We start from the raw sequence: 25,567 nt of genomic DNA, 5'->3' as shown, positions 1-25,567 counted from the left end.
ACATCTCCACGGCCACGAGGATGCCTTGGTGGCCAGCAGACCAGAGACCACGGTGCGGCAAGCGTGGCACGTGGGCAGCCGCGACGTGCATGGCCACCCACTGCGTCACGTACGTACCCGGGGGAAGCCGGAGGTGAGTCCCTCCTCGTCCCGCACCTGCACCATCATCGTCGTCTCGCTGTCGCCGGCGCCCATATACTTGTGCAACTGGTAGCTGAGGTGCAAGAAGCATTTTAATGTTCATTTACGTGCATTTTCTTCTTCTTTTGACTGACAAAAAGGCAGGGTCACTGCTTTTCATTGTGCTTTCAAGGAATAAAATTTTACAGGGAGAAAATAGAATATATAGTCACATCAGTCTGGTTCTAGAGGGCGTTCAACGGCCGGTGTCGACCCAATCCTTTGCCTCTATCTGAATTTTGTGAACGCTCTAGAGCTTTTTTTTTTGAGCATGTGAACGCTCTAGAGTTGCAAGAAGCATATATTCCTGAACACTCTTTGCCGGCCGAGCCACGCGTCGCTAGGACGAGGCGGTCTACAAGCTGCGTGGACCAGCCGGTTGAAAATAAACGATTTCCTTTTATTTTTTATATAATTTGTGACACAAGTGACTGTTCAGTGCAACTTCATGTATACCATGGTTGGGCATATGCAGCTCTTTCTCCACGGGGCATGTGTCCGATTTTTCTGCTTGATCTGTCCGTCGGTGAAAGTATAATCATTTACCTTGCTTCAAATGGGATGCAAAAAAAATTCATGCGTCAGAAAGTCCAAGGCTGCCTACACGCGTACTTCCATTTTTTTTTCCTTCTGATCAGCTTGTTATCGTAGCCGTGGATCAACACGAGATCCACAGCAAATTACAGGTCATTGTTTCTCAAAAAAAAAATACAAGCCATGGAGATCATGAAGAAAAGTGTAATCGACACGGTTAGGTACTCTACCATGCAAACGCTAGGCTGAGGAGGGGGGGGGGGGGGGGGGGGGGTGCTAGTAGACGCCTATGCCTTGCGGCGTGACATTTACTACGCGCATCTTGTAGCTTGGCATCGGCGCAGGCCACCTGAATGCAAAACAAAACAAGATGTGATGGCAGTGTTACAAACAACGCTTCAGCAGCAAATATGACGTTAATGCTTTTTATTTATAAAAGAAATTGATTTTTGCCTGTTGTAATTGCTCTCTTCCAGCATCTCTGCAGCTATAGTTTTTGACACCGTGCTGCCATCTCCTTGTCGCTTTATTACAACCTAATAGAAATTGTAAATGAAAAGAGATAAATTTATGAACAGAGTACGTACATGCCAGAGAAAAATGGAAAAGAACATGTGATGGTATTTGAAAACATATCGCTTGAACGGCTAAGCAAATACCTCGATTGCCATGCCCCCATCACAACCTCCATCAGCTTCAATATGACTCACGGCAGCATCCAGTAATATTGCACCAAACTGATGCATGCATTTTGAAGTTATAGTAAATTACAAAAGGCATACAACGAGGCAAAATCATAGCAGCAAGCTACAGGAAACATAGTTACCTCTGGAACACTCGAGAGAACCTTTTCACCGCATTTTACAATAACATCACCGACACATAATCCAGCAACATCAGCAGGTGATCCCTCAACAACCTAACAATTTATTTGATCCATTTTATACAAAGCATGCTAGTGAAACAACTATATAATAAGCCAGAAAATAAATAAATAAAACTAATTCAGATATTGCATTTTGGGGAATTAATCTATATGTGGTTTGCAAAAATAGTACTATATTAAAAATACCAACATGTGCACCGTAGTTCAAACATTAAATTCACTAACCAGCAAAGCACACTCTTATATGCAGGAATCCTTTATAACTAAACAGATGCCCCCTCTATTTATTTTTCTTACCACCTCCTAAAGCCATGTCATCAGGTCAACTCTAGAGAACTAGGCATCAACCAGTTGGCTAGCTAGGTCATAGCCTGCCACCCACGTTCGAGGCTCAGTCTCCGCTAGGTTGGTGCTCGGCTTTCTTAAAACATGCAACCACGGGCTAGTCCTGGTTGGTCAAAGTCATAATAAAACTCATATTTTCCCCTTCTCCCTAAGACACCTCCAGCATGCCCCATTCAAATCCTCACATTATGTAACCATCAAGGCAACTATTCAAACACCCCTAGCGAGTAGCGAGGAGCAATCAAGCGGCAGAACATGACCAGAGAGTAAGGTATTAACTCTGCCCCTTCCACAACATCATATTTCAATATGTTCTCATGTTTCTGTTTCTTTTCATTAAAATCAGAGTTGAATCAACTTCACCGATAGTTTTGGTACTATATATTGTTGAAAAAGAGCATTAAGCTCCAGACAATTTGGTATTCATGGAATGCCATTAAAACTCCCGTTACTGAGCCCATGAACTTCCATCCTATTCTAATTTCCATGGTGATTATGTGATTGCTTTCAGATTTTCTCTTATGTAATTCAGTTGATACCATGAATTATTGTTTACCGAAAGCAGAAGATTGATGGTCATATCTCTAGCAGTGGTTAATCTAATTAGCTACTCTTTTTATGAACGCACGGGCGTTGCCATGTTTTTTAACTGATTGGTGCTTGCCATGCCTCCAATGGCTGAACAGCTAGTAGATCCTGCATTGGAACTTGAGGTAGGTGATTCAGATTCTTCTTCTTCAAAGTCATTACCAGGAGACTAATTGGTTTCAGTTTTTGTCTTTATTTACTTTTGCCTACAGCATTGTACATATACTTTTTCAGCAAGTTATACATATATAGTACTCCCTCCGTCCCAGAATAAGTATCGCTGATTTAGATAACACACACGCCATGTAACCTGCGTCACAATGCCTAAAGAAGCTTCTTTTGTGATTTTCTCTTTAAGCCTTGTTTGGATTGTCTTTTCGTTTTCAAATACCCCTGTAAAAAATACAGGTCTCGGCGGTCGTTTTGTTTCCGGCCGGAAATTGTTCAGCGGCCAGTAAGATATACTGTAAATTAAACACCCCCGTACTGAAATACAATGATCCCAAGCGCGGCCTTATTGTGCATGGAGATTGCCATGCACTACTGATGGTGCTACTCAAGCTCAATTTTACATGTTTCCTTTAATCAGCAGCACGATTTTGTTCAATGGTCTAAATAGACGGATGGTGCTACTCAAGCTGAAACATTCTGTAATACTGTGGAATTGATCAAAGCAAAGCTAACCGTTCATTTTCAAGCCTGATGAACAAGATATTTGTGTGCGGCAAAGAATAAAATAGCATCCATGACATGTAAGACTAGGTAGCAAGTTATTGGCCTGAAGTACCTAATACCATTGTGCGGCAAAGAATAATGTAGCATCAATGACATGTAAGACTAGGTAGCAAGTTATTGGCCTGAAGTACCTCATGCCGTCAAGCTTTACAGTTCATCTTTATGGGACACGGACAGGAAAGAAATAATTGGGTCACATATTCAATTTGTCTTTCACCGGTCTATGTTAAAATTTTGGTCAACAGCATAAATCACTTCTAGAGCTCTTCCATGTTCCTTTACATATTTCCCACCTCATTTCCTTGACTATTTGTGCAACTTCTAGACATGCATATCTTGGAAGGAAAAACTTTAGCAAAATGTAATATCTCTGTGCTTAGTTATTTATATACTACTTTTGCAGATCCAACATTTTTCTGTTTGGGCCCGCGGCAATGCATGAGCTACAAATTAGTACTCCCTCCTTTCACAAATATAAGATGTTTTGGATATTTCAATATGGACTACATACGAACTTAAATGAGTGAACAAACACACTAAAACACATCTATATACATCTGATTCACAAAAAAGTTAGAACATCTTATATTTGTGAACGGAGGGAGTACTAATTAATGAGGAAATCCTAATTGGATGAGCAACAAAGAGTTCCCATCAAGCGTCCTGCATCTAGATGCTTGCTGTAGCACCCTACATTTCAGCATCACCTATGGAGAAATTCTGATTTGATTGTCGTTCCGAAATATCAGACTGGCACCAATCGAACACCATCTAACCTTTCAGACAGATAAATCAGCCCAATGCGAACTATTCGTACAATCGTACTGATACTACTGTCTGCCTAGCGGTGCCTTAGGAGCGTTGAAACGCTGCCATTGTTGTATCCTTTCAAGCCATCAGCATGCTGCTGTGTGACTATGGCTGGCAACAGAGCTATTTGGGATGGCACTAGGGCTATTCCAAAAAGGGAGTGCGTTCCCATCCCAGCTTCCTATTCACTTATCACGGGAGCTCTTGCTTCCACCACCAACGATTTGGCCCAAAACTGGGGCCAGTTAAGAAACTAAATCAAATAACATTGGCATCAATTTTATCGTATAGTAGGAACATAACATTTGTATATTATTAAGTATGTAGAGGCCAATCCTGTGCAAACTCAATCCACTATTAAGAACTTGTCTAACATTTGAGAAAAGATGACATCATGCAATGCCTATCAGTTTACTCTAAAACTGGAAGGCTCATATTCCTAAGAGGAACTTTCTGACATTCAAATAAGATAATCAAAGCAAAAAAGAATTGAAAAAAATAGAAGAGATATATACCTTTGAAACATATAAACCCTGGTCAACATCTGGGAATTTTCTATAGATACGCTCCAGGACTGCCAGTGTCACCATATGAAGAGAAGTATACCTTAATCCAAGCCAAGGGCTAATTAATTTCCTGCACAGCAAGAAAATTTCTTATTTGACACATACTCAGCTAAAAAAAGAAAAGGGAAGTACTAAAGAACAAGTGAGGAGTCCATTTTCCCTAATAAGAATGCTAAGGTAAAACCTATAACAGAAAAAAAAAAGCAGTGGAAGCATCACAAGTAGAATAGTTTACCCGAAGCTATGATGTTGTTCCAGGATCCTTGAAACAATTAACACTGGAAGGCACGATGTTTGATCGTCTTCATAAAAGTTAATACCAAGAACTTGACCATTGTAATTGACAAGAGGTCCTCCAGAACCAGCCTGCCAAAAGGGAGAAACAATGGGAAAAATGTCAGTGTAATAAAGAGATAAACAAAGAATTTGCAAAGACTCCTGAGGACAACTGGCCAGCACCATGGATGGTGGATTAGCCAGTTCAGGTTCAGCTCATCCCTCGTCATTTTGTGCTTGTGTGTGCGGGCAGGGGGGTGGGGGGGGGGGGGGGGGGGGGTGTAAACAGAAGAGTGACATGTATATATAGTAATTTCAGTTTCACCATGAAATATGTTCGAAGGGGACCTCTTCCTTCTGTCTTACAAACTGAAAGAGAAGCATGCTTCATGAGTGCCTAGCTTCACTAAATTGAGATTAAATTTAACCAAACAAACAAAGAATCACAATTATGGTCAATTAATTAGACTTTTCCACTTTCGTAGGTGTTACTACATTGTTAGTTCATGCAGCTTCTGCACTATCTAGGTTTGTGTGGTACACAGGTCACAACTATGCGGACGGGGTCAATAAGAAGATAAAAAAATATGATATATTTTATACCATTGAAACCTCGCAGCTTGACACCAATAGCTCCGCGCACCCAAAATTGCTTTTCTTGTTTAAAACTTGACCCCGTGAACACATGATATAACCACCTTCATATGCACGTCCAAGTGCTAACACAGCTCCATTGTTGGTAGTGCTTTCTTCTAAGAGCGCTAAATAAGCTGCAACTTTGACAACAGCTACATTATAGTGAAAATCCACAAGAAAGATGTGGCCATCTATTATATGCCCATCAGGTAGAAGAACCTTGACCTGAAATCATTTATCAAACAACATAAAATAAAAACAAACTACTAAAATACATCTACAGACTTGGCAAGGATTAAGGCAACAATTACCGTCACGTCAGAGATCACATTATTATCTCCATTCAGAGATCTAACAAGTGTTGCTGAGGTTAAAACCATATTTACATCGGTATCGTCTTTTCGGCGCATCACAAATCCTGAGCAAACACGGATCCTCTTTCCACCTAAACTTTATTAACAACACCTTATATACTGAGGATTCAGTGCAAACCAAAAGTGAAAAAAAAAACGGCTACTAAGTAAACCTATGATATATATACCTGCAAAAGAAGACAGGCTGACGATTGATTTTGAGACCAACAATGCAACTTTACGAGCCTGGAGACTCTCAAGGCTGCCATCATTGCAGTTACCAAATGTATCCTCCACAGATAAGTCACTTTCCCCGTTGAGGCGTTTAACTACGATATGCAATTCATAGCCATGGATAAAGTCAGATAGAAGATGTGTCTGATGCCCAATTAGAGTAAATGATTATGCAGAGATAACAGATTAACCGTCCAAGTCTTGCACTAGTTTTCCAGACTAAAGTCTACTGCATATGATCGATGACATGCCGCCGCGAAAAAAAATCATGAAAATGTCTTAGCGAGAGAACCTTTTCCACGTATAAATGACTGACACACTCATAATCTGATTAGGTGCTTTATGATACAGTCATCAACAATTACAAGTAGAAATACAAAAGGCATACTGAAGTGAGAACACATTGGTTTTTTAGACGGTGTGCGAAATACTAAAGGCATGTTGAATGGAGATAATAATGTGATCTGTGATCTACGGCAAGCCTATACTAAGGTGCTTTGAATAGGAAAATCGGAAGGCGCTCTGAATTAATACTGAGGAGTTATTGGTTTTGAGTTAATTTTGTACTCAATCAGAGAATGTAATATAATTATCACCCCATGTACACACTAATGCTCATCTACAACAAACTACTTGAGCGATTGGTTCAATTTCTCAGGATCAAGGAAGGATGTGAGAACAAATGAAGAGTGGAACATTCCACAATCTAGTGTTATTCCTTGAAAGAAGTGCGGAAAGATAAACATATCTAAGGAAGAAAAAAAATAGATAGCAGTTACTGTATTTCTTACGTAGCTCGGCAGTTTCTTTCTTCCTGGCGTCGCGGACGGCGAGCATATGCCGCACCTGCTCGCCCACCATGGCCCTGACCTGAGCCGACCCATCGTCGTCGCTGGTGGTAGCGCGGTGCTCCTGGGATGGGGCAGGTGGAGGCGCAGGCGGTGCAGCCTTGGCGCCGCTCCGATTCCTCTTCCGCTTCCGCCTCCTCTTCCTATCCTTCTTCCCCGGCCCCGTCTCGCAAGCGACGCGCCGGCCCTCCTCCCTGCCGTCGGCACCGTCGTCGTCAGACTTCATGTCAGCACCGCAAGGGGTGTCAGGAACAGCTAGCTGCAGAGGCTAGGGAGGGAGATTAGGGCTTTGAGGATCGTGGATCGGGGCCGGGGGTCGAGGGCGTAGGGGGAACCGGGGAAGCGGTGGCTGGTGGACGGTGCGGCGAGGCCGGGGCGGTGGCGACGCGTTCTGATCGGGGAAGAGACGGGTTACGCCGACGTGATTGGAGGGCCAATCCTCTCTATTCCCCGCGTCACATGGGCCGGCCAGTTTACAGGTTTACAGTGTGTTTTTTAACAGGTTTTGCAAGGTTCTAGGAAACCGATTTTATATGTTTTTCTTTCCTGATTTTACCGGTTTTTATTATTTTCTATTTTTTTGACAATTATCTCCTCCTTTATTCATTCATAAGGATCATAACATCGCTTTAAGAGGAATAACCACATCCGGGACGGTGTCCATTCAGATATTTGGAGGAGAAAATCTAGCTATCCTAGCCGGTTCATGAGCTACTTGATTTCTTTCCCTATTGTAATGATCATAGATGACATGTGTAAAATCAAGCGACATAAAAATAATATTCATCAAAGATAGAAGCTACTGAAGAAGAATAACCATCGATTAGGGCAGCAACAACCTCCACACCATCAGAGTTAACCTTAATCTTACTGCATCCAACTGTACGTGCCAGGTTCATTCCATACCTCACTACAACTGCCTTCGTCATGAATGAGTCAAAGCAAAGATCAATCTTTTCATTTGTAGCTGTAATGAACTCTCCATGATGGTCTCGGATGACCGCTCCAACCGTCCCCTCAAGCGTGTCAACATCAAAACCCGCATCAATGTGTACCTTAACGTAGCCATATCTTAGTTTCAACCAAGCGTCTGATCGCACTTTGGCCTTAGGACTGTATGAGATAATATAGTTAGCGGCTTGTTTACATATTTCAGCAGGTTTTGGGAGGTTCTAGAGAACCGATTTTACACATTTTTCTTTCCTGATTTTACCGATTTTATTACTGTCTAATTTAAATTTATTTTTCGGAAAAATAATTCTTGAACATTTCTTGAATTTGGGGAACATATCTAAAGTCGTGAACATTTTTTATAAATTCAGGAATATTTTTAATTTCGTGGATACTTTTAAAATCCGGGAAAAAACTTTCCAAGAATATTTGTCGGATTCATCAAAATTTTCTAAAAGTCAGGAAACAATTCTAACTTTGTGAACATTTTTCATGATTTTTATGAATATTTTGGAACTTTTTATATTCAATGAACTTTTTTCATTTCATTATTGTTTTCGAATTCATGGACATTTTTAATTTGTGAACATTTTTTGGAAATTGAGTATTTATTTTTCATTCGTGAACATTTTTTCCAAATTCGTGGAATTTTAATAAAAAGTATAAATATTTTTTGAATTTTTGTTTTAAGAAATTTGAAATACTCGAAATGCATGCAAAAACGTAGCGATCAGCAACAGACGAATAAAACAAAGAAAAGTCAAGCAGGATATGGGCCGGCCCACCTAGAGCTCCAAGAGGGGAAGAATTTACACGTAACACGTTTGCACTATATCCAACGCATAGCGCGTGGAACAGGAGCAGTCTTGTTTGGGTCGATAACCATGTTTTGTTAGGCTCACAAAAAAAAGATGTTTGGGACAACACTGGTGTTTGAGTGGCATGTGTTGCTCCCTGAAAAAAAAACTGGTTCGATTATTTGATACTCCCTCCATAGAAAATATAAGAGCGTTTAGATCACTAAAGTAGTGACCAAAATGTTGTTATATTTCTTTAAAGAGGGAGTATAGTTTAAAAAATATTTTGAAATTTAAAAAATGTACACACAATTTAAAAACATTTGTGAGTTTCAAATCTGTTCACAATATTTTCAAAGTTCATGAATTTGAAAAAAATGTGAACTCAAAAGTGTTCGTGAATTCAATAAAATATGAATAGAAAAAACGTTTGAGAATAAAATCACAAGTTTGAAAAATATTTTTACTATTTTCTAAATTTTGTACGATTTTTTAAAAAGAAAAGGAAAAACCAACAAATAGAAGTAAAGAACGGCCCAGAGAACTGGAGGGCAATACCGGTGAAGGAGAGACTATATGGGTCACAACTCTATTTGGCATCTTAAGCGCCGCAACATTTTCCCTACTAGACCTCATCTTATGCCTTTTTTCCTTACTTCGAATTCTCTCTAACTCGAGTAGATTCTGCTACCAACACAAAATACCCAAAGTTATCTCTACTATTAAAGGGGAGTCAGCGGTTGTGATCGTACGTCATGGTTTGGTTTGGCTTCGTACGTTTGTTGGTTTTAGGTTATTTATGGAACGGGGGGGGGGGGGGGGGGGTCACGTTAATTATGGACTAACCTATTAATTTAGTGTGCGATGCTAGTTGCTATTTTCTGCATGTTTTTGGTTTTTATAGAAAATTCATATCTATAGAGGTCAAAATACCCTACCGATTAATAAAACTTTTTTGGCACGAAGATTCCAGGAAGCATCGGAGGGCCACGAGAAGAGGCGAGGGGGGCCCACACAGCCACCTAGCGCGGCTAGGTCCTAGGGTGTCCCGCTGGTTGTATGGGCCCCACACTTTACCGCCTTTTGTCCATTCAACCGCCATAAATTTCTATAAATACATAAACCTCTGAGATATTTTTATCTGAATTTTTTCGTCGCCGCAAGCTTCTTCCGAAGAGATCCAATCTGGAGGCCTATTACGAAGCTCTGCCGGAGGGGGAATCCATTGCCGGAGGCTTCTTCATCAACCTTGTTACCTCCATGACCATGTGTGAGTAGTTCTCTTAGGACCTTAAAGTCCATAGCAGTAGTTAGATCTCTCTCTCTCTCTCTCTCTCTCTCTCTCTCTCTCTCTCTCTCTCTCTCTCTCTCTCTCTTATCTTCTCCGTGAGATGCCTAATCTTGCGGTGATCTATATCCCAGTGACATAATGGGGACAAGACACGTATTGTATTGTTGCCACTAAGGATAAAACGACGGTGTCTCATCATACTGCTTGATGTTTTGCTGTCTACATTATGTCATCATGCTTATTGCAATGCCCTGTTTCTTGTAAACTTAATAATTCAGGATACATGTTGGATAACAGTCTTTGAGTGGAGCATTAGTAGTAGATGCAGGTGGATTAACAGTCTACTTATTATGGATGTAATGCCTATATGAGATAATACCATGAATGACCATAGTCATAAATATAAATATTCCAATTTAATCGCTGCCCAACTATAATTTGTTCATCACACCACTTGCTTGTTCAAGAGAGTTTGTTATCCATTACTGAAATTTTCATTAGAATTGCTACTTTTACTTTACCGTTTTATTTTGCTACCAACTATCTTTATCGTTTGCATTTTAATCTTGTAACTAGCAACACAAGGGGCTTGACAACCCTCTTGTTGTGTTGAGGACAAGCGTGTTTTGTGCTTTGTGTGCAGGTACCGCTCACTTTGTTTGCTAGGTGCTCTTACTGGTTTGATTAGTTGTTGCTCTAACCAAGGGAAATACTTACTGCTTGGTTACAACACCCTTACACTTGGGGGATCCCAACCATTACGAGAGAGCAAGCAAGGCCTCTGGAGTGGAGGTTAAGGAGGGAGAACAACTACTAACTAAGATCAAAGATGACATAAGAGGGCCTCCCTTTGATGCAGAAAATAAGAGAGAAAGAGGTATTGCCATGAGAGGAAGATGAAAACATGCAACACCTCGACTCCGCTCATGCCATCAGGAAAAACAATATGAAGCAACAGTGAAAGAAAATCGACATAGAGAGAAGATATCGTGGACCAGAACCGTCGAGGAAGGGTCAAGAAAGCATGATTTTTCAAGCTCCAGTGGATGAAGAGAAAGCGAAGGAAGAATATGACCAATTTTTTTTGATGTTACGATATTAATATATTCCCTTTGGCAAAAAATAATTTTTGATGTAATTTACGTTTACGAGTGGTTTTGTGTCTTGTCGCTAACGTCTCATGGCCTTCTTAGCTGCTTTTAATGGTATAATGAGACCTACCAAGGGAAAACATGATCACTCAACCCGTAAAATAGTTGTGAACCAAACTATGGTTGGATGGCTAGTCATAAATATAAATATTCCAATTTAATCACTGACCAACTATAATTTGTTCATCACACCACTTGCTTGTTCAAGAGAGTCTGTTATCCATTACTGAAATTTTTATTAGAATTGCTACTTTTACTTTACCGTTTTATTTTGCTACCAACTATCTTTATCGTTCGCATTTTAATCTTGTAACTAGCAACACAAGGGGCTTGACAACCCTCTTGTTGTGTTGAGTACAAGCGTGTTTTGTGCTTTGTGTGCAGGTACCGCTCACTTTGTTTGCTAGGTGCTTCTGCTGGTTCGATTAGTTGTTGCTCTAATCGAGGGAAATACTTACTGCTTGGTTACAACACCCTTACACTTGGGGGATCCGAACCACTGTTACGAGAGAGCAAGCAAGGCCTCTGGAGTGGAGGTTAAGGAGGGAGAACAACAACTAACTAAGATCAAAGATGACATAAGAGGGCCTCCCTTTGATGCAGAAAATAAGAGAGAAAGAGGTATTGCCATGAGAGGAAGATGAAAACATGCAACACCTTGAAACCACTCCGCTCATGCCATCAGGAAGAACAATATGAAGCAATAGTGAAAGAAACTCGACATAGAGAGAAGATATCGTGGACCAGAACCGTCGAGGAAGGGTCAAGAAAGCAGGATTTTTCAAGCTCCAGTGGATGCCTTTTTAAAAGTTTATTTAAGGAGGAGATGCTGAAGCGCAACCCTTATTATTTTATTATAATTATTAGGTGCGCGATGCGGCGGGCGTCACACGACCTTGACGATAGCTCCGCCCACTGTTAATCAGCCGGTGGGATGCTCAGCGACGCCATTGTTGCCGCCTACATGAAGGTCGTTGAGGCCATAGCTCATGCATTGGTGCACGCACAGTTCCATCCTTGACGGGTCATGGTAGTGATGTTGACATTTCATCTCGCAGAAAGCTCTGCTAGGATGATGATGCTCCCGGCTGTGGCACTCGTTCACGCACCGTCGTCTCCCGGCGGGGTCTTGCCAGTGCTGGCACTTGATGTCGCACATGTCGTTGCTTCGGTCGTCGGCACCCCAGCCGACCTCCAGCTCCCAGGCGTGGGGATGGTGATCGACGTCGTTGTTGCTGTCCGCATGGAGCTTGATGCCATAGCTCATGCACTGGTGCACGCACAGCTCCATCCTTGACGGGTCATGGTAGTGATCTTGGCACTTCATTTCGCAGAAAGCTCTTCTAGAATGATGAAGCTTTTGTCTGTGGCACTCGTTCACGCACCGTCGTCTCCATGCGAGATGTTGCCCGTGTTGACACTTGATGTCACACATGTCGTTGCCCTGGTCATGGACACGCCCACCGACCTCCTCCTCCACCTCCGCGACGACGGTGACCATGGCCCCATCCTCCTGCTCCGCTCCTACGGCCGCAGCAGCGAGCAGCACCGCCGCGAGAAAGAGGAACCACCAAACACCACCCTTGTGAACGAACACCATTGCTGTCTACGCGAGACTAGGAGAGACAGATGACAACGGAATGGAGAAGCGGGAGGCCGGCGCCGGCCTTTATATGGACGCGTGAAATATTTGCCGTTATTTATCAGGTCTCAAGCAAAGTTGATTTAGGGCCGGCCCTTCGCGAATGGAAACGCGTCTGTAGTCTGTAGGCTGTAGGAGTGCACGTAATGTAAAGAAAAGGTTGTCTAAAGAAACTGCAAAGAAAGAAAAAAGGACATCCAGATAAACACACATCGCGTGGCCAATGTCGGAAAATGTCGGTGTACCTAAAACTGTATTACCTGGGTATATTCTAGCGAAATACTACTGGTAATATATGTACTAACACAACGCATGAATGATTTATCATGATACCAAGCAACACATTTTTTAGATAAAGACATAGTAACATATGCACACACAGAGATCTAGCGCGGGTCTTCCCCTATGATTTTGCATGACAGCTAACAAATGTTTCTAGCACATCGATATAACACATGTCGCACACTGTTTTAATGTCTTGTGGCCTCAGTCATGATTTGGCTGGACATCTAAAAGATGTTTTTAGCAAACCAGTTTAGCACACATCTTGCACCGTTTTCCATGCGCTTTGTCTTGACTCATTATTTCATCAGACAAACAAGAGATGTTTCTAGCACATAGATCTAGCACACGTTTTTCTAGTGAAAAAGCATCACGCCTCACTTTATAGATAAAGCCATCTTCCACTGTTTTCAATGGTTTCACTCATGATTTTATCCAACTAAGAGATGTTTCTAGCACACAGAGCTTGCAAACGTCTACCACCACTTTCAATGTGTTGTGTCCAAGCCAACTCGGAAAAGATGCCTTTGCCGGGAGGAGTCCAGCTGTGTCACCTTTGTCGAGTGCCGCGTGAAAAGGACATGGAGAACACTTCACCGAGCTGATTTAGCTCACCGAGTACCCCTGGCACTAGCCAAACATGGTAATTCAAGAAAAGAAAAGAAAGGGTAGTCTGATGCATGTAGCTTCCGCTTGTGCAGGGTTCGGACTTCGGGAAAGGGTCCGACTACTTTGAGTTTATTGTACGCAATATTTCTCTGTATTTATGCAAGAGGTTTTTTTCATGTCACAAGGCGACGACTTTACCGCTGCGCCAAAGCTCCCTTTGTGCTAATTCGAGTAGTGGGTTAGAAATTATTTTGTGTCATACGGTGGCGTAATAGAACACACTTAAGTCTAAAGATCGATGTAACGAAAGATGTACATGTTGCCTGCGGGCCACTTTACTAGTTGCATGGAAATTTCAACAAGGCTTCGTGGAACCGCCTAGGAGTGAGACTGACGACCACGACGACAAGGTCGACTGTAGCGTACGTGCCACGGTCTCTTTCGTGCGTTTCATCATCGTACTAACTGCATGCCACCGGCTTACGAATGTAGACCATTGGCGATTGGCCAAAACACCTCCAGAGTGCAGCAACAATGGCGCCGTATCCACGAGCCATGCGCAACCTTCTCCCTCTTGCCGCAGCCCACGCCGGCGATCCTTCCTACCCCGAGTATAAGTCTTTTTAGAGATTCCAATAAGGGACTACATACGAAGCAAAGTGAGTGAATCTGCATTTTAAAATATGTCTATACATCCGTATGTAGTTTGTATTGAAATATCTAAGAAGACTTACATTTAGGAACGGAGGGAGTAGATGACATTTGATTTAGACTTTTTTTTACCAAGGCATGCATAGTGTTGTGTTGGTGCTGTGCAATGTGTATTCCATTCTTGGATGGTGAGGCATGATGATGCTCTCTTGTTGGATGGGTTCCAGAGCAGGGCTATAGTTTCTAATTCTGGGTTGGTCAATATTATGATCGCCTAAACCATATTGTACTGATGGTGTGGAGTAGCTCCTATTACAAAGTGTATGTGTCGTGCATAGTGTTTATCTACCCTGAGCATATGTTTACATTCTTTAGCTTGTATATTTTGTCAGCATGCACCTCTGTTGATGCATCAGAGAGAGACCGTGCAGCCGAACGCCAACATGGCACGCGTCCGGACGCCAGCAAACCTCCCCTCGGTTTGCTTCTGGTTTGTGGGAACTCGAACGCTCGGACCAATCCAAGAATGTGTAATGCACGGCGTTGGAAGACAAAAAGTATGCAAACGATGTTGTCCGAACGTTTAGGGACGTTTTGATGCATGGCATTGGAGTTCCCCTTATAGCAAACAACTTCGTCAACTCGGATTTTTAATGGCTATGTCATATTTCGTAGTTGAATGAGCCATGGTGATGGGGTTTAGGACATCTCCAACGCTGAGCCGTTGTATTTATGCGACGGGTATGGAAGACATCCATCCAATCTTATACCTCGAATGTGTGTTAACTTTAACAACACCAACCTTCCGCCGCCAAATAGCAGCGGTCGCCTAGCACGCTTTCCGCCAAATAGTTGACCAATGTTAGAATGTTAACTAAATCACAGGTTAGCTTAAGTCACAGAGGTTGGCTATGTAGCAAATGCTAGCATTAAGCCTTTCACCAAATCAACTAGGCATTAGCTAGCTTCTGCCCTTCCAAAATACATACTCCGCCGTTAGCTAGCTAGCTTCCGCGAAGTGCTTCACTATAAGCTCAAACGCGTACAAGCATGCATGGCCATGGACAGCCATGTTGGCTTCCGCCAACACACACAAGCATGGACACAACACCGTGAATCATATAATAGTCATGTTTTATCTACTATTTCTGTTAAGAAAATCATATGATAAATTGTTCATAATTTCAACACCGTGTAGACGCTTGCGGGAGGTCTGAGGATCCGCTTTGGAGATGCCTTTACCTCTAAGTATTTCGGTCGAGCATGGGTTGCGCTGCCTGGCTTTGCCCATTGTCCCATTTTATGCCCTGTATTTTTCTTTGTTACTGGCAGATTTTGCCACCGAGTCAAAATGCCGAAAGAGTAGAATACACCCAGCCACGCCCCATCGTGATTGAAACATGGCATGAATTTCAATCTGGTCGCGGCATCCTGGGAAGTGAAAGTTACAGTCACCAACCACACGATCGTGCAGGGTAAGCTATCACAAAATGAATCTGGAAAAAATGGAACATTTGACACCTAACTCTGCGCTGAAAGATGCATGGCAACGATGAGTGACGGCAATGGCATACACACAACTGAAAACAGCAACTTTATTTTAAGCAACGATGAGCTCAGATACATGAACATTGATACATATGTCGGACTAGCGAATGGTAGCAAAGAAAGGACAATAATTGATGGAATACCACAAATCGACTGTAGAGAAAAGGTCGAGCTAGCAATCAAATTACAGAGATGAGAATATAGGGACACCAGGTAGGATGAGGCCTGAATCTACAACAAAGATGTTACCACTTATATATGATGATGTTTCATGGATCAGGAAACGAACCAGCGACGTCAACGCTGGGTCAGGAGTGCCGATTGTCTTGAGTGGCAGGATCTTTGAAAAGACATCGTTCACCCATCTCTTTTGCAGTAAGGGAGCAGTTATCTCCGACTTGAAGATTCCGGGCGCAATCGTGTTCACCCGAATGCCATGTGCTCCTAATTCCAATGCCATTACCTGCAAACAATCGTATCACATCATGTATATTATGAGATGAAACCTACACATTACGTTCTTCGTGAAATAAAATACTTACGCATTACGTATTTCACTACTCAAGCTACAATATACTGTACCTTTGTGACGGAGTGCACGGCAGACTTGGACGCCGAGTAAGCCACGGAGCCATGTGTCATCCCACCATCAAGACCGGAAGTGGACGAAATGTTTATTACTGAGCCCTTCAGCTTGGCGTCACGCATGCGTCTGCACACATGCTTGGCCACGAGCCATACTCCCCTAAGGTTGGTCTTCATGAGTTTATCCCACTCGTCCTCCGAGCAATCCAACGCCAAATGCACACCTCCTGAATTACACAAAGCACACCTTAATGACTTCTTTTTCCTTCACCCGGAGCTTGATGACATAGACACTTACTCCCTCGGAGTGGGTATGTAAGTTACATGCACATGCATGAGATGATTGGCTATTGAATTTGCTGGACCAACAAGCTAGTGAGGTGCAGGATATGATCATCATGTTACACTGGAGCATTTGGCACTTGCGGAGTGAACTATCACATGGAAAAGATGCTCCTTCGATCGAGACGTATTCCTGTGCAACTATTTATGTTATGCATATTCTGATTCTCACAATTCTGGCACATCGGCGACACGCTTCCTAGGTTAGCCCCACTCCCCCTCCCCCGCCGTGCTGGCCGCTCCGACCGCGGCGGCCACAGATCCGACAGTTATGGCCACCGACCCACCGCGCCCCTCGAGCCGCTCCTCGGTTGGCCGACAGCGTGTGGGCCCATGCGGTGTCTCCCTCGACCCCGCGGTCCCTCGATGTCCAACTGTCCGTCGCCCGCCCCTGCCTCGCCTTCATTGTCGACCACTACGCTTGCGGGGTCAGATCCGGCCTTGATGCCGCAAATCCTGCAGCGGAGCCACTCATCCCTCACAGGGCAGCAGCGGAATACGGCGGATCTGGGCGTGTCGCCCCTCTTTGGGCATGGACGCCTTAAATCCATCGTGGTTGCTCCGGCTCCGGCGGTCAACAATTGCTCTTCGGGCAGCGATGAGGGATGGACAGAAGTCACTTCCCGGAAGGGAGGGCGTGCACGAGACAGCTCATCGCTCGATCAGCTCTGGTCGCAGGGGCAGCGCTCGCACCCATCGCGCGTTTAATGCCACGGCCGGCCGCGACACCTTCTTAAGAAGGTTATGGGGCAAATGCATCAGGTGCCTCAGCAAGCTGCATAGGCACAAAGACTACAGAGGTCAACTACACTGCATCATCTGCGAGCAGCTCGGCTACTTTGGCCGGGAGTGTCCGCAGAACCCAAGGGACAAGGGTCCAGGAGAGACTTCTCGTCCAAGGCTGCAACCAGTGCCGCCTAGGGCTCCAGTGCGCGAGCGACTGCACTTCCCGACGCCGTCGATGCTGCCCCTGCTGTGCACTTCGTGTGCCATGGACCGCTTCTTTCATTGTGACCCATCGCGGCAGCCACGGGGCAGCAACAAGGTGGTGGTGGCCTCACCGGCGCTGGAGCATGAGGAGTTCATCCTGCGCCAGCACGAGATCACCCTCAGGGCTGTCCACAGGGTCCACACCACCAATCCCATGGCGGTGAGCAAGGCCACTGAAGAGCAGCTCAGCACGCCTCCGTACTAGCTGCGCGTCACCACCCACCACCCTGAGGCTTTCCTCGTCCACTTCGACCTGCCGGCGCACCGCGACAACGCGGTGAGGTGCAACATCTTCAAGGTGGATGGCGCCAAGTTCTTCATCCGCGCCTGGCACGAAGACGACCATGCAGCAATCATGAAGTTCCCTCTCCATGTCCGCGTCATGGTGGGGGACCTGTTGATGCAGTTATGGTCCATGGAGGGCGCGGACGAGGCGCTCGGCGACTTCGGCCACGTCGACCGCCTGGATAGCGGGACACTCGAGAGGGCCACACCAAGACTTTTGCCTGCTAGCTTTGGGTGTGGGATGTCGCCCACATCCCGACCAAGCGGGCACTGTGGGTGCTCAAGTGTGGAGCTAGTCGCCTCAACGAGATCATCGACTTTTCTCCGCCGGATCACCGTGTGCCGCCCCACCAAAAGTTCGCCGCTATGACCTGCTGATACACATGGACAAAGTGGAGGACTGGACCCGCTCTCGCCACGCTCGTTGCACTCGGGGCAGATTGGGATCCTCCCTCGGACGAAGACGACGACCGCCCCTTCCCTCAGATCGAGCCCAGCGTCCGGTTGGTGGAGGATGGCCAGGCTGGTGGACGACGCTCAGGTCCACTAGTGGGGAGCCCCCCGCACCGACAACAGACACGACCACGACGATGACGGCCAGGGTGGCTAGCAGCGTTCCTGAGCAACTCCTACCACGCCAAGGGTAAGTCAATGGACGTCGTCGAAGCCATGCAAAGAAGACGCAGCAGAACCCCGGCTGGGGCATCACCATGCCGGCCAGGTCAGGGGCAGGTCCAGGGGGAAGTCAGCGAATGCTGCCCCAGCTCTGCATGCCACTCCGCCGCTACCCCGACTGTCATAAGATGCGCCACACCAAGCCCTCCCCAAGCCGGACCCAGTTGCTGAATTATTCTCCTTTCTTGCCGGCCGCACGCTCTCTCCCCCCTCCGCACACAGTCATCATGTAGTTGGAGATGGAGAACACTATGATCAAGGCGCTCTCCACTCCACTTGCGTTTGAGGATGGGGAACCATCTCCACCGCGCACCAAGACCCGCATCGTGGCGATGGTTGAGCTGCACGACGATGACATTCTGCCATGCATCACCAACCTCGCCTCTCCCATCGTCCACTCCTGCATCAGCTCTTCGGTGCCCGCTTTGGCGGGGTTCCATCTCACTGCGATCACGCAGAGGGTGGACCAGCTTAGGACGGGAGGGGAGCAGGGATGCATCAACCAAGACGGGAGATAGCTACAACTCTTCAACCCTGTCACCCAAGCCATCATTGTTGCACCGCCAGCACGCAAGCGTTCTTCTGCACCACGCCAACACGGGCGTCCTCCGCGCCAACACGCCGCAATGCTCATCAAGGAGCGGCAGGATGCGACGTGCCCGTGGCTTGGCGGGCCGCACTGTGCCTCATCCAGGAGCTTGGGAGGTTTTGCCGCAAGGGCAAGATGACCCCCAAGGTGCTCGCCGACCTGCTGAAGCGATTGGTGGAGTCGCTGACAGCCAAGGACATCGCTGCAATCGTAGAACTCACATGCCTGGATTGCAGGGCTCTGAAGATCGCGGCCGGCATGGCGGGCGGGGATGGAGATGAAGCAGTCTGATCATGTTAGTCTTCTTAGGTAGTCTTCATCGGAGGCTGTTCTTAAACCAGCCTGAGCCAGGTTTAATCTTGATCTGTAGTGACCGGAGAGTATGGATTGTAGCTACACGACGTTAGGAGTTTGGGTCTATTGGTGGCCGTCGTGGCCCCATGGCAGGATGTACCATGTGTTGTTAACTTCTTCAATAGTAATGTTAGTCGACGAAGAGAAATCTATGCCTCCATGTGTGGTACAAACTACATAATCATGTCATGGAACGTTAGAGGATTGAACTCCCCGACACAATGATCGGCGATTAGTGAGGTTGCGCACGCGAATAGGATAGCAATTTTGAACCTGCAAGAGACAAAAGTAGAGACTTTGACAACAGAAATGGTCTCTGACATCGGTGGTGCATCACTTCAGGGATGCGTGGTACTTCCGGCAATGGGGAGAAGGGGCGGAGCGGCAATTTTGAGGGACAAACAGTTGGTGAACATAGTTTCTCATGCCATAGCTAGTTTCTCTATCATGGTTCAAGTACAGATCATCAGTAGTCTGACGATGATCAAAAGTCAATTTTTTTGTCGGAGCTGGAGGCAGTTGCAGCCCCCCTCTAAACCATGGATGTTGAACGGCGGCATCAACATGATTTGCCAGGCTAGGGACAAAAAGAATGCTAATCCTAAAATAAGGATGATGGGCCGTTTTCACAAAGCAATAGACCTAGCCGGGGTTAGAGAAATCAAATGTAAGAACAGGAGATTTACCTGAAGTAGTGAGAGGGAGGAACCCACTTTGTGCAACATCGACAAAGTGTTCTGCAGCAATGCATGGGAGGACATGCACCCTAGTTTCATGCTCATGGCAGCGTCAACCTCCTTCTCGGATCATTGCCCTATGCTGTTGGCAAATGGAGAGCCACCGATCAGACAGGCCCGGTTCCATTTCGAAAAAATTTAGTTGCGGTTCCCACACTTTCAGGAGACTATTCAGCGAGCATGGGAAAGACCAGTTCAGCATGATTGCCCATTCATCAGAGTGGAGAGGAAGATGCAAAGAGTGGCCGCTAATCTCAAGATCTAGAGTAAATCTCTTTTTAGGGGAGCAAGGCTGCAATTCCACATCGCAAACGAGGTGATCCTCAGGCTGGACGTAGCGCGGGAGTCAAGAAGTCTGACTGACAAAGAAAGCAGACTCGAAAAACTACTGAAGATGAAAGTGCTCGGGCTGGCAGCAATCAAGAGGGCTCAGAAACGCCAGGCATGAAGAATAACTTGTCTTCATGAAGGCGGTGCTAGTTCAACATAATTTAATGCAAGAATTAGATCACGAAGGAGGAAAAACTGCATTCACTTGATCAAAGTGGGAAATTCAGAAATTACTAACCATCAGGAGCAGGCCAAAGTGGTGCACGATCACTTTGCAGAGGCTCTGGGTCAGAAATGACAGTGGAATTGCACTCTCAACTGGTAGTAAATCCAACTTCCGATAGTCAACCTGTAGGGCATCGATCTCCCGTTCGGTCAGTTGAAAGTTTGAGCTGCCATCGGAGCCTCCCCAACAGAAAAGGCACCTGGCCCGGACGGCTTCACGGGGAGGTTTTTCAGAACCTGCTGTAACACAATCAAGATTGACATCATGGTAGTCTTCCAGAAATTCTATGATCTGGCGGGATCGAATCTGGCCAATTTAAACACCGCGTTCATCGCTTTACTGCCAAAGAAGAATGGTGCAACAGAAATGAACCACTTTAAACCAATCAGCCTGATTCACTCGATTGTTAAACTGATCACAAAGATTCTGCCGATGCGGCTGGCTACTGCCCTCAAAGACCTGATCTCGCTAGCGCAGACTGCATTTCAGAAAGGAAAATGTATACATCACAGCTTCCAATATGTGCAGGGTTGGATGAGGGCACTCCACCAGGAGAGAAAATCGGATTTGTTGTTTAAGTTGGACATCACCAAGGCGTTTGATTCCGTCTCCTAGGAGCGCCTGTTGGAGTTGCTGCAAAATTTAGGTTTCAGTTTGAGATGGCGTGACTGGATCTCAATGTTGCTGTCAACGGACTCCTTCTCTGTTTTGCTCAATGGGGATCCGGGAGATCAAATCTGGCACTGCCAAGGTCTACGGCAGGGGGACCAGTTGTCCCCTCTATTATTCATCCTCGCCATTGACCCGTTGCGTCGTTTGCTGGCTGCGGCATCTGAGCAGGGGGTTCTGGCACCGTTGCTTGGCCATGCATGTCAGTTTATACGCGGATGGCGCATTAATCCTTGCCAATCCATCTAGGCAGGAGGTAGACATGTTGATGGATTTTCTCACATGCTTTGGGGATGCCACTGGCCTCAAGCTGAACCAAGAAAAATCATCCGTAGCCGCAATCAGATGTGAAGATTTGCCATTGCCGGAAGTGCTATGGGGTTTTGGGGGCAACCTCATCAACTTCCCCGTGACCTACCTGGGTCTACCGGTGAAGACATCAAGACTGAGAATGGTGCACTTCCAGTTCATCATCGACAGAGTCAATACATGTTTGGCCGAATGGAAGGGGAAGCTGCTGAATTTGGAAGGCAGAAGAGTGCTTGTCGGAAGTGTTCTATCTGCAATATCAACCTTTGGTCTGACTATGCTCAAAGTGCCAAAGTTCAGCATGACCCTCAGGCTGAGATGGTTGTGCTCATCTCTGCCCATCCTCTGCTCTCTCCAACTGCCTCGTCAACAATGACGGTGGAGACGAGGTGGCTGTGGACGCCGCCATGCCGCCCTCGCCACCTTCCCCTATGACGCGGCTGCTGCGCATCCCGATGTTCACCTCCGCACGGCTTCGATTTGTCAGGCTCGACAGGAAAGGCGACAGCGGACGGAAGGATCAGGTCGCCACCGAGAAGAGCGAGGCGGCATCGACCGACTCCTGTGCGTGTGCTCGTTGGTGGTTTCTGGTTTTAGTTTCATGGCAGCTAGCCTCTGCTCAATTGCGTGTCAGTCCACAGGTTCGAGCAGGGCTGGCGGTCCTTTTTTTTTCGAAAAAACTTCCAATCTATTCATCTTCAATCATGGCAGTACAACGGACACCAGAAATAAAAATTACATCCAGATCCGTAGACCACCTAGCGACGACTACAAGCACCGAAGCGAGCCGAAGGCGCGCCGCCATCACCGCCCCTCCATCGCGGGAGCCGGGCACAACTTGTTGTAGTAGACAGTCGGAAAGTCGTCGTGCTAAGGCCCCATAGGACCAGCACCCCAGAACAGCAACCGCCGCCGATGAAAAATAACGTAGATCGGAAGGATCCAAACCGAAGACACACGAACGTGGACGAACAACGACGAGATCCGAGCAAAGCCACCAAAGATAGATCTGCCGGAGACACACCTCCACACGCCCACCAACGATGCTAGACGCACCGCCGGAACGGGGACTAGGCGGGGAGACCTTTATTCCATCTTCAGGGAGCCGCCGCCGTCTCGCCTTCCTGAGTAGGACACAAATCCTAACAAGATTGAAAAAAACAACTAAAAACGGAGCCCTCCCGCAGGCCCTTGCCAGGATCCACCGCGCCTCCATGGCCCTAGGGCCACCGGAGACGAGGCGGACCTGCGCCGGCGCCGGTGAGAGGCACGAACCCTAACTTTCTTTCTTGGAGGAGGAGGAGGCAAAGCCCTGGCTCTATTTTGGGGGTCTGGATAGGGCTGGCGGTCCTTGACACTACACGGCCTTGGGCAGCGGCGCGGCGAGGTCCTTGACGCTGCTGGTGACCTCCTGTCGAACGCCCTGACCCATAGGACATCGCCGATGAGAAGACCAGCGACTTCAGGCGTGTCCGGCTTGCTCACTAGTCGTGTCGACTTGGTCACCATCGCCGTGGGGGCGCATAGCAGGTGTTCTACGAAATGCATGAGCCAAAAGCAAGTTTTAATCCGTTATATATAAGGATCGGCTAGGACCGGCCAAAACTTAGTGGAGTAAATTTACTACACTAAAGATTTACTCCACCGGATACTCCACTATTTATTGAGAATTAGTTAGAAATGCCCTTAGAAAAAGCTATTTCTCACTCGACCCTGATAGCCGCTTGATTGAAATCTTCTCATCCCTTTGTACTTACATGAGTTCTTAAATAAATAATTTAGATTGCTTACCACACATATCACGTGCTACTTACATGAGTTCCACTGTCTTGAGAAGGAACCTACGAGCAGAAGTATAGCGGAGTATAGAGGTATACCAGCTATTTCTTAGAACATGTTTATTTTGACGGCGTAAAAATCTGACTATGGATCGGTAGGTCTGTGGATAATTATACAAATATGGAGGCAAAGAAGCATCAACCCAACGGCAGAACAGAATGGCGCCCAAGCTGTTTTCAGCTGCAAATTTAGGGAAGTAGTAGTAGTACTGATCACTGGAGCATGCAAAAAATGAGTTAGAGTACCTCGGACTCCGGCGTTGTTAATCAAGACGTCGACACGGCCGAAGGCGTCCCACGCCGTCAGCACCGCCGCCTCGACGGACGACTCGCCTGCAGCGACGTCCAGCCCGACGGCCACCGCCAGGGGGACTTGGGCGGCCGCGTTGATCTCGTCGCAGAGGGAGCGGAGACGGTCGGCGCGGCGCGCCGCGCCGACGACCCGGCAGCCCGCGCGCGCCAGGTCGAGGCAGAACTCACGGCCGAGGCCGGAGGAGGCGCCCGTCACCAGCACCACCTGCCCCTGCAGCTTGCTCCACGGCGCTCCCCCCGCCGTCTCCGGCCGTGACGACGCCATCGATCGATTGCCGTCCGGGTTGCTGCTTCTGCTTGGTACCGCGCTCTGCCGGCCGGTCGTCTTGGTTTCGTTACGCGGTTAGGCCAACGGTCACGGTCACCAGTCTGCTCACGGACAGATCATGCATGTGGACGTGTGGATGGCGTCGTCTTGCAATGCTTACAAAATTAATCAATCATTTTTCTCTTCACCGTGAAGGGCTCCTTCCGAATCCTCCTGCATGCGCATGTTGAACACATGCTCGGCTGACTCGGCTCCAACTGGGCTCGCTGGGATGTGGACGGCGAGTCCGAAAATTGCTCCGATCCCTTTTTAACCCAAATACTACTGTAATGACGTCAGAAATTTCACGACTTGCAAGCGCAGTGAACGTCCTCTACGTCATTGGATCCCCTGCACGAATCTCCAAGTGTTCACCTTCATGCACACACCTCCTAGGGAACTACGAGTTGACCGCAATACACAATTCGCTCTGGTCGGCAATCTGAGTGAACACTTTTTTCAAGATGGCAAATTAAGTTGTTGGTGAAGCATGGCAATTTTCCTTCAGCTACATGGCAAATCGTGGGCGTCGCAATTCTTGCCATTTTCATGGATTCAAGAACTGTTTGTGATTTTGAAAAATGTTCGCGAAATACAACAAATTGTTCATGAATTGAAATATAGTGCACGATCTCAAAAATTATTTGCGAGTTCAGAAATGTTAACAAATTTATAAATATCGTCTCAAATTTCAAAAAAGGTCCACAATTTGAAAATTGTTCCCGTATTTTAAAAATATTCACATATTGCCAAAAAATTTAAGTAATTTCCAAAATGATCGCAAATTTGGATTTTTTGCATGATTTTCAAAAAGTAATAGAATTTGAAAAAACATTAGCGGGTTTGTAAAATCTTCACAAATTTGAAAACGTTCACAAGTTTAAAGTAAGTTTCTGGATTTGAATAAGGAAAAAAGAAAAATAAAAAGTAAGAAAATAAAAGAACAAGAAAGAAAAACCAGAAGGAAAAACAAAGGAAACAAGAAAAAACTAGTCAGTGAAGGTTCTAAAATCTTCGCAAAACCGGTGGGGAGAAAAAAGCAAAATGGGCCGGCCAATATAGGCGTGCGGGAGGGTATGCGAAGCGACCTACGCGCGAGCAACTAA

At 46.0% G+C, this 25,567-nt stretch overlaps 3 protein-coding genes across 4 annotated transcripts; all 3 read right to left on the bottom strand.

The window, feature by feature from the left end:
- Positions 1-777: 777 nt before the first annotated feature.
- Positions 778-7,373, bottom strand: LOC109738902 (putative protease Do-like 14). The gene is made up of 10 exons (XM_020297999.4): positions 6,935-7,373; positions 6,098-6,238; positions 5,868-6,001; positions 5,524-5,781; positions 4,880-5,010; positions 4,594-4,714; positions 1,541-1,633; positions 1,374-1,451; positions 1,168-1,250; positions 778-1,063 (listed from the first exon to the last, which is right to left on the bottom strand). Exons 1-10 carry the CDS (start codon positions 7,215-7,217, stop codon positions 991-993), a joined length of 1,395 nt encoding a protein of 464 aa, XP_020153588.3. The 5' UTR covers positions 7,218-7,373; the 3' UTR covers positions 778-990.
- Positions 7,374-11,958: 4,585 nt separating this feature from the next.
- LOC109738903 (uncharacterized) lies at positions 11,959-12,847 on the bottom strand. Its single transcript, XM_073509292.1, has one exon. It carries the CDS (start codon positions 12,779-12,781, stop codon positions 12,104-12,106), a length of 678 nt encoding a protein of 225 aa, XP_073365393.1. The 5' UTR covers positions 12,782-12,847; the 3' UTR covers positions 11,959-12,103.
- Positions 12,848-15,936: 3,089 nt separating this feature from the next.
- Positions 15,937-24,593, bottom strand: LOC109738904 (uncharacterized). Of its 2 annotated transcripts, XM_020298001.4 has the most exons (3): positions 24,089-24,571; positions 16,496-16,725; positions 15,937-16,376 (listed from the first exon to the last, which is right to left on the bottom strand). In XM_020298001.4, the coding sequence occupies exons 1-3, from the start codon at positions 24,417-24,419 to the stop codon at positions 16,098-16,100; spliced, it is 840 nt and encodes a 279-aa protein (XP_020153590.1). In that variant the 5' UTR covers positions 24,420-24,571; the 3' UTR covers positions 15,937-16,097. The 2 variants fall into 2 exon arrangements, with proteins under 2 accessions (XP_020153590.1, XP_040255954.1); XM_040400020.3 differs by lacking the exons at positions 15,937-16,376; positions 16,496-16,725 and adding an exon at positions 22,667-23,539 and having other exon boundaries at positions 24,089-24,593.
- Between the last annotated feature and the right edge of the window lie 974 nt (positions 24,594-25,567).

Source organism: Aegilops tauschii, chromosome 2 (assembly GCF_002575655.3).
Source record: "Aegilops tauschii subsp. strangulata cultivar AL8/78 chromosome 2, Aet v6.0, whole genome shotgun sequence".
Lineage (NCBI taxonomy): Eukaryota > Viridiplantae > Streptophyta > Magnoliopsida > Poales > Poaceae > Aegilops > Aegilops tauschii.
This window is presented reverse-complemented; position numbering and strand designations above follow the sequence as displayed.

What these genes read in the sequence shown, in the direction of transcription:
- LOC109738902 (XM_020297999.4), bottom strand. Translation starts at nt 7,217, where the DNA reads ATGAAGTCTGACGACGACGGTGCCGACGGCAGGGAGGAGGGCCGGCGC. An exon ending in GAACAACATCATAGCTTCGG is followed by an intron (nt 4,715 to 4,879) that starts GTAAACTATTCT and finishes CTTGCTGTGCAG; the next exon opens with GAAATTAATTAGCCCTTGGC. An exon ending in AGGGTTTATATGTTTCAAAG is followed by an intron (nt 1,634 to 4,593) that starts GTATATATCTCT and finishes ATAAATTGTTAG; the next exon opens with GTTGTTGAGGGATCACCTGC.
- LOC109738903 (XM_073509292.1), bottom strand. Translation starts at nt 12,781, where the DNA reads ATGGTGTTCGTTCACAAGGGTGGTGTTTGGTGGTTCCTCTTTCTCGCG.
- LOC109738904 (XM_020298001.4), bottom strand. Translation starts at nt 24,419, where the DNA reads ATGGCGTCGTCACGGCCGGAGACGGCGGGGGGAGCGCCGTGGAGCAAG. An exon ending in TAACAACGCCGGAGTCCGAG is followed by an intron (nt 16,726 to 24,088) that starts GTACTCTAACTC and finishes TGTGTAATTCAG; the next exon opens with GAGGTGTGCATTTGGCGTTG. An exon ending in CCGTGCACTCCGTCACAAAG is followed by an intron (nt 16,377 to 16,495) that starts GTACAGTATATT and finishes GATTGTTTGCAG; the next exon opens with GTAATGGCATTGGAATTAGG.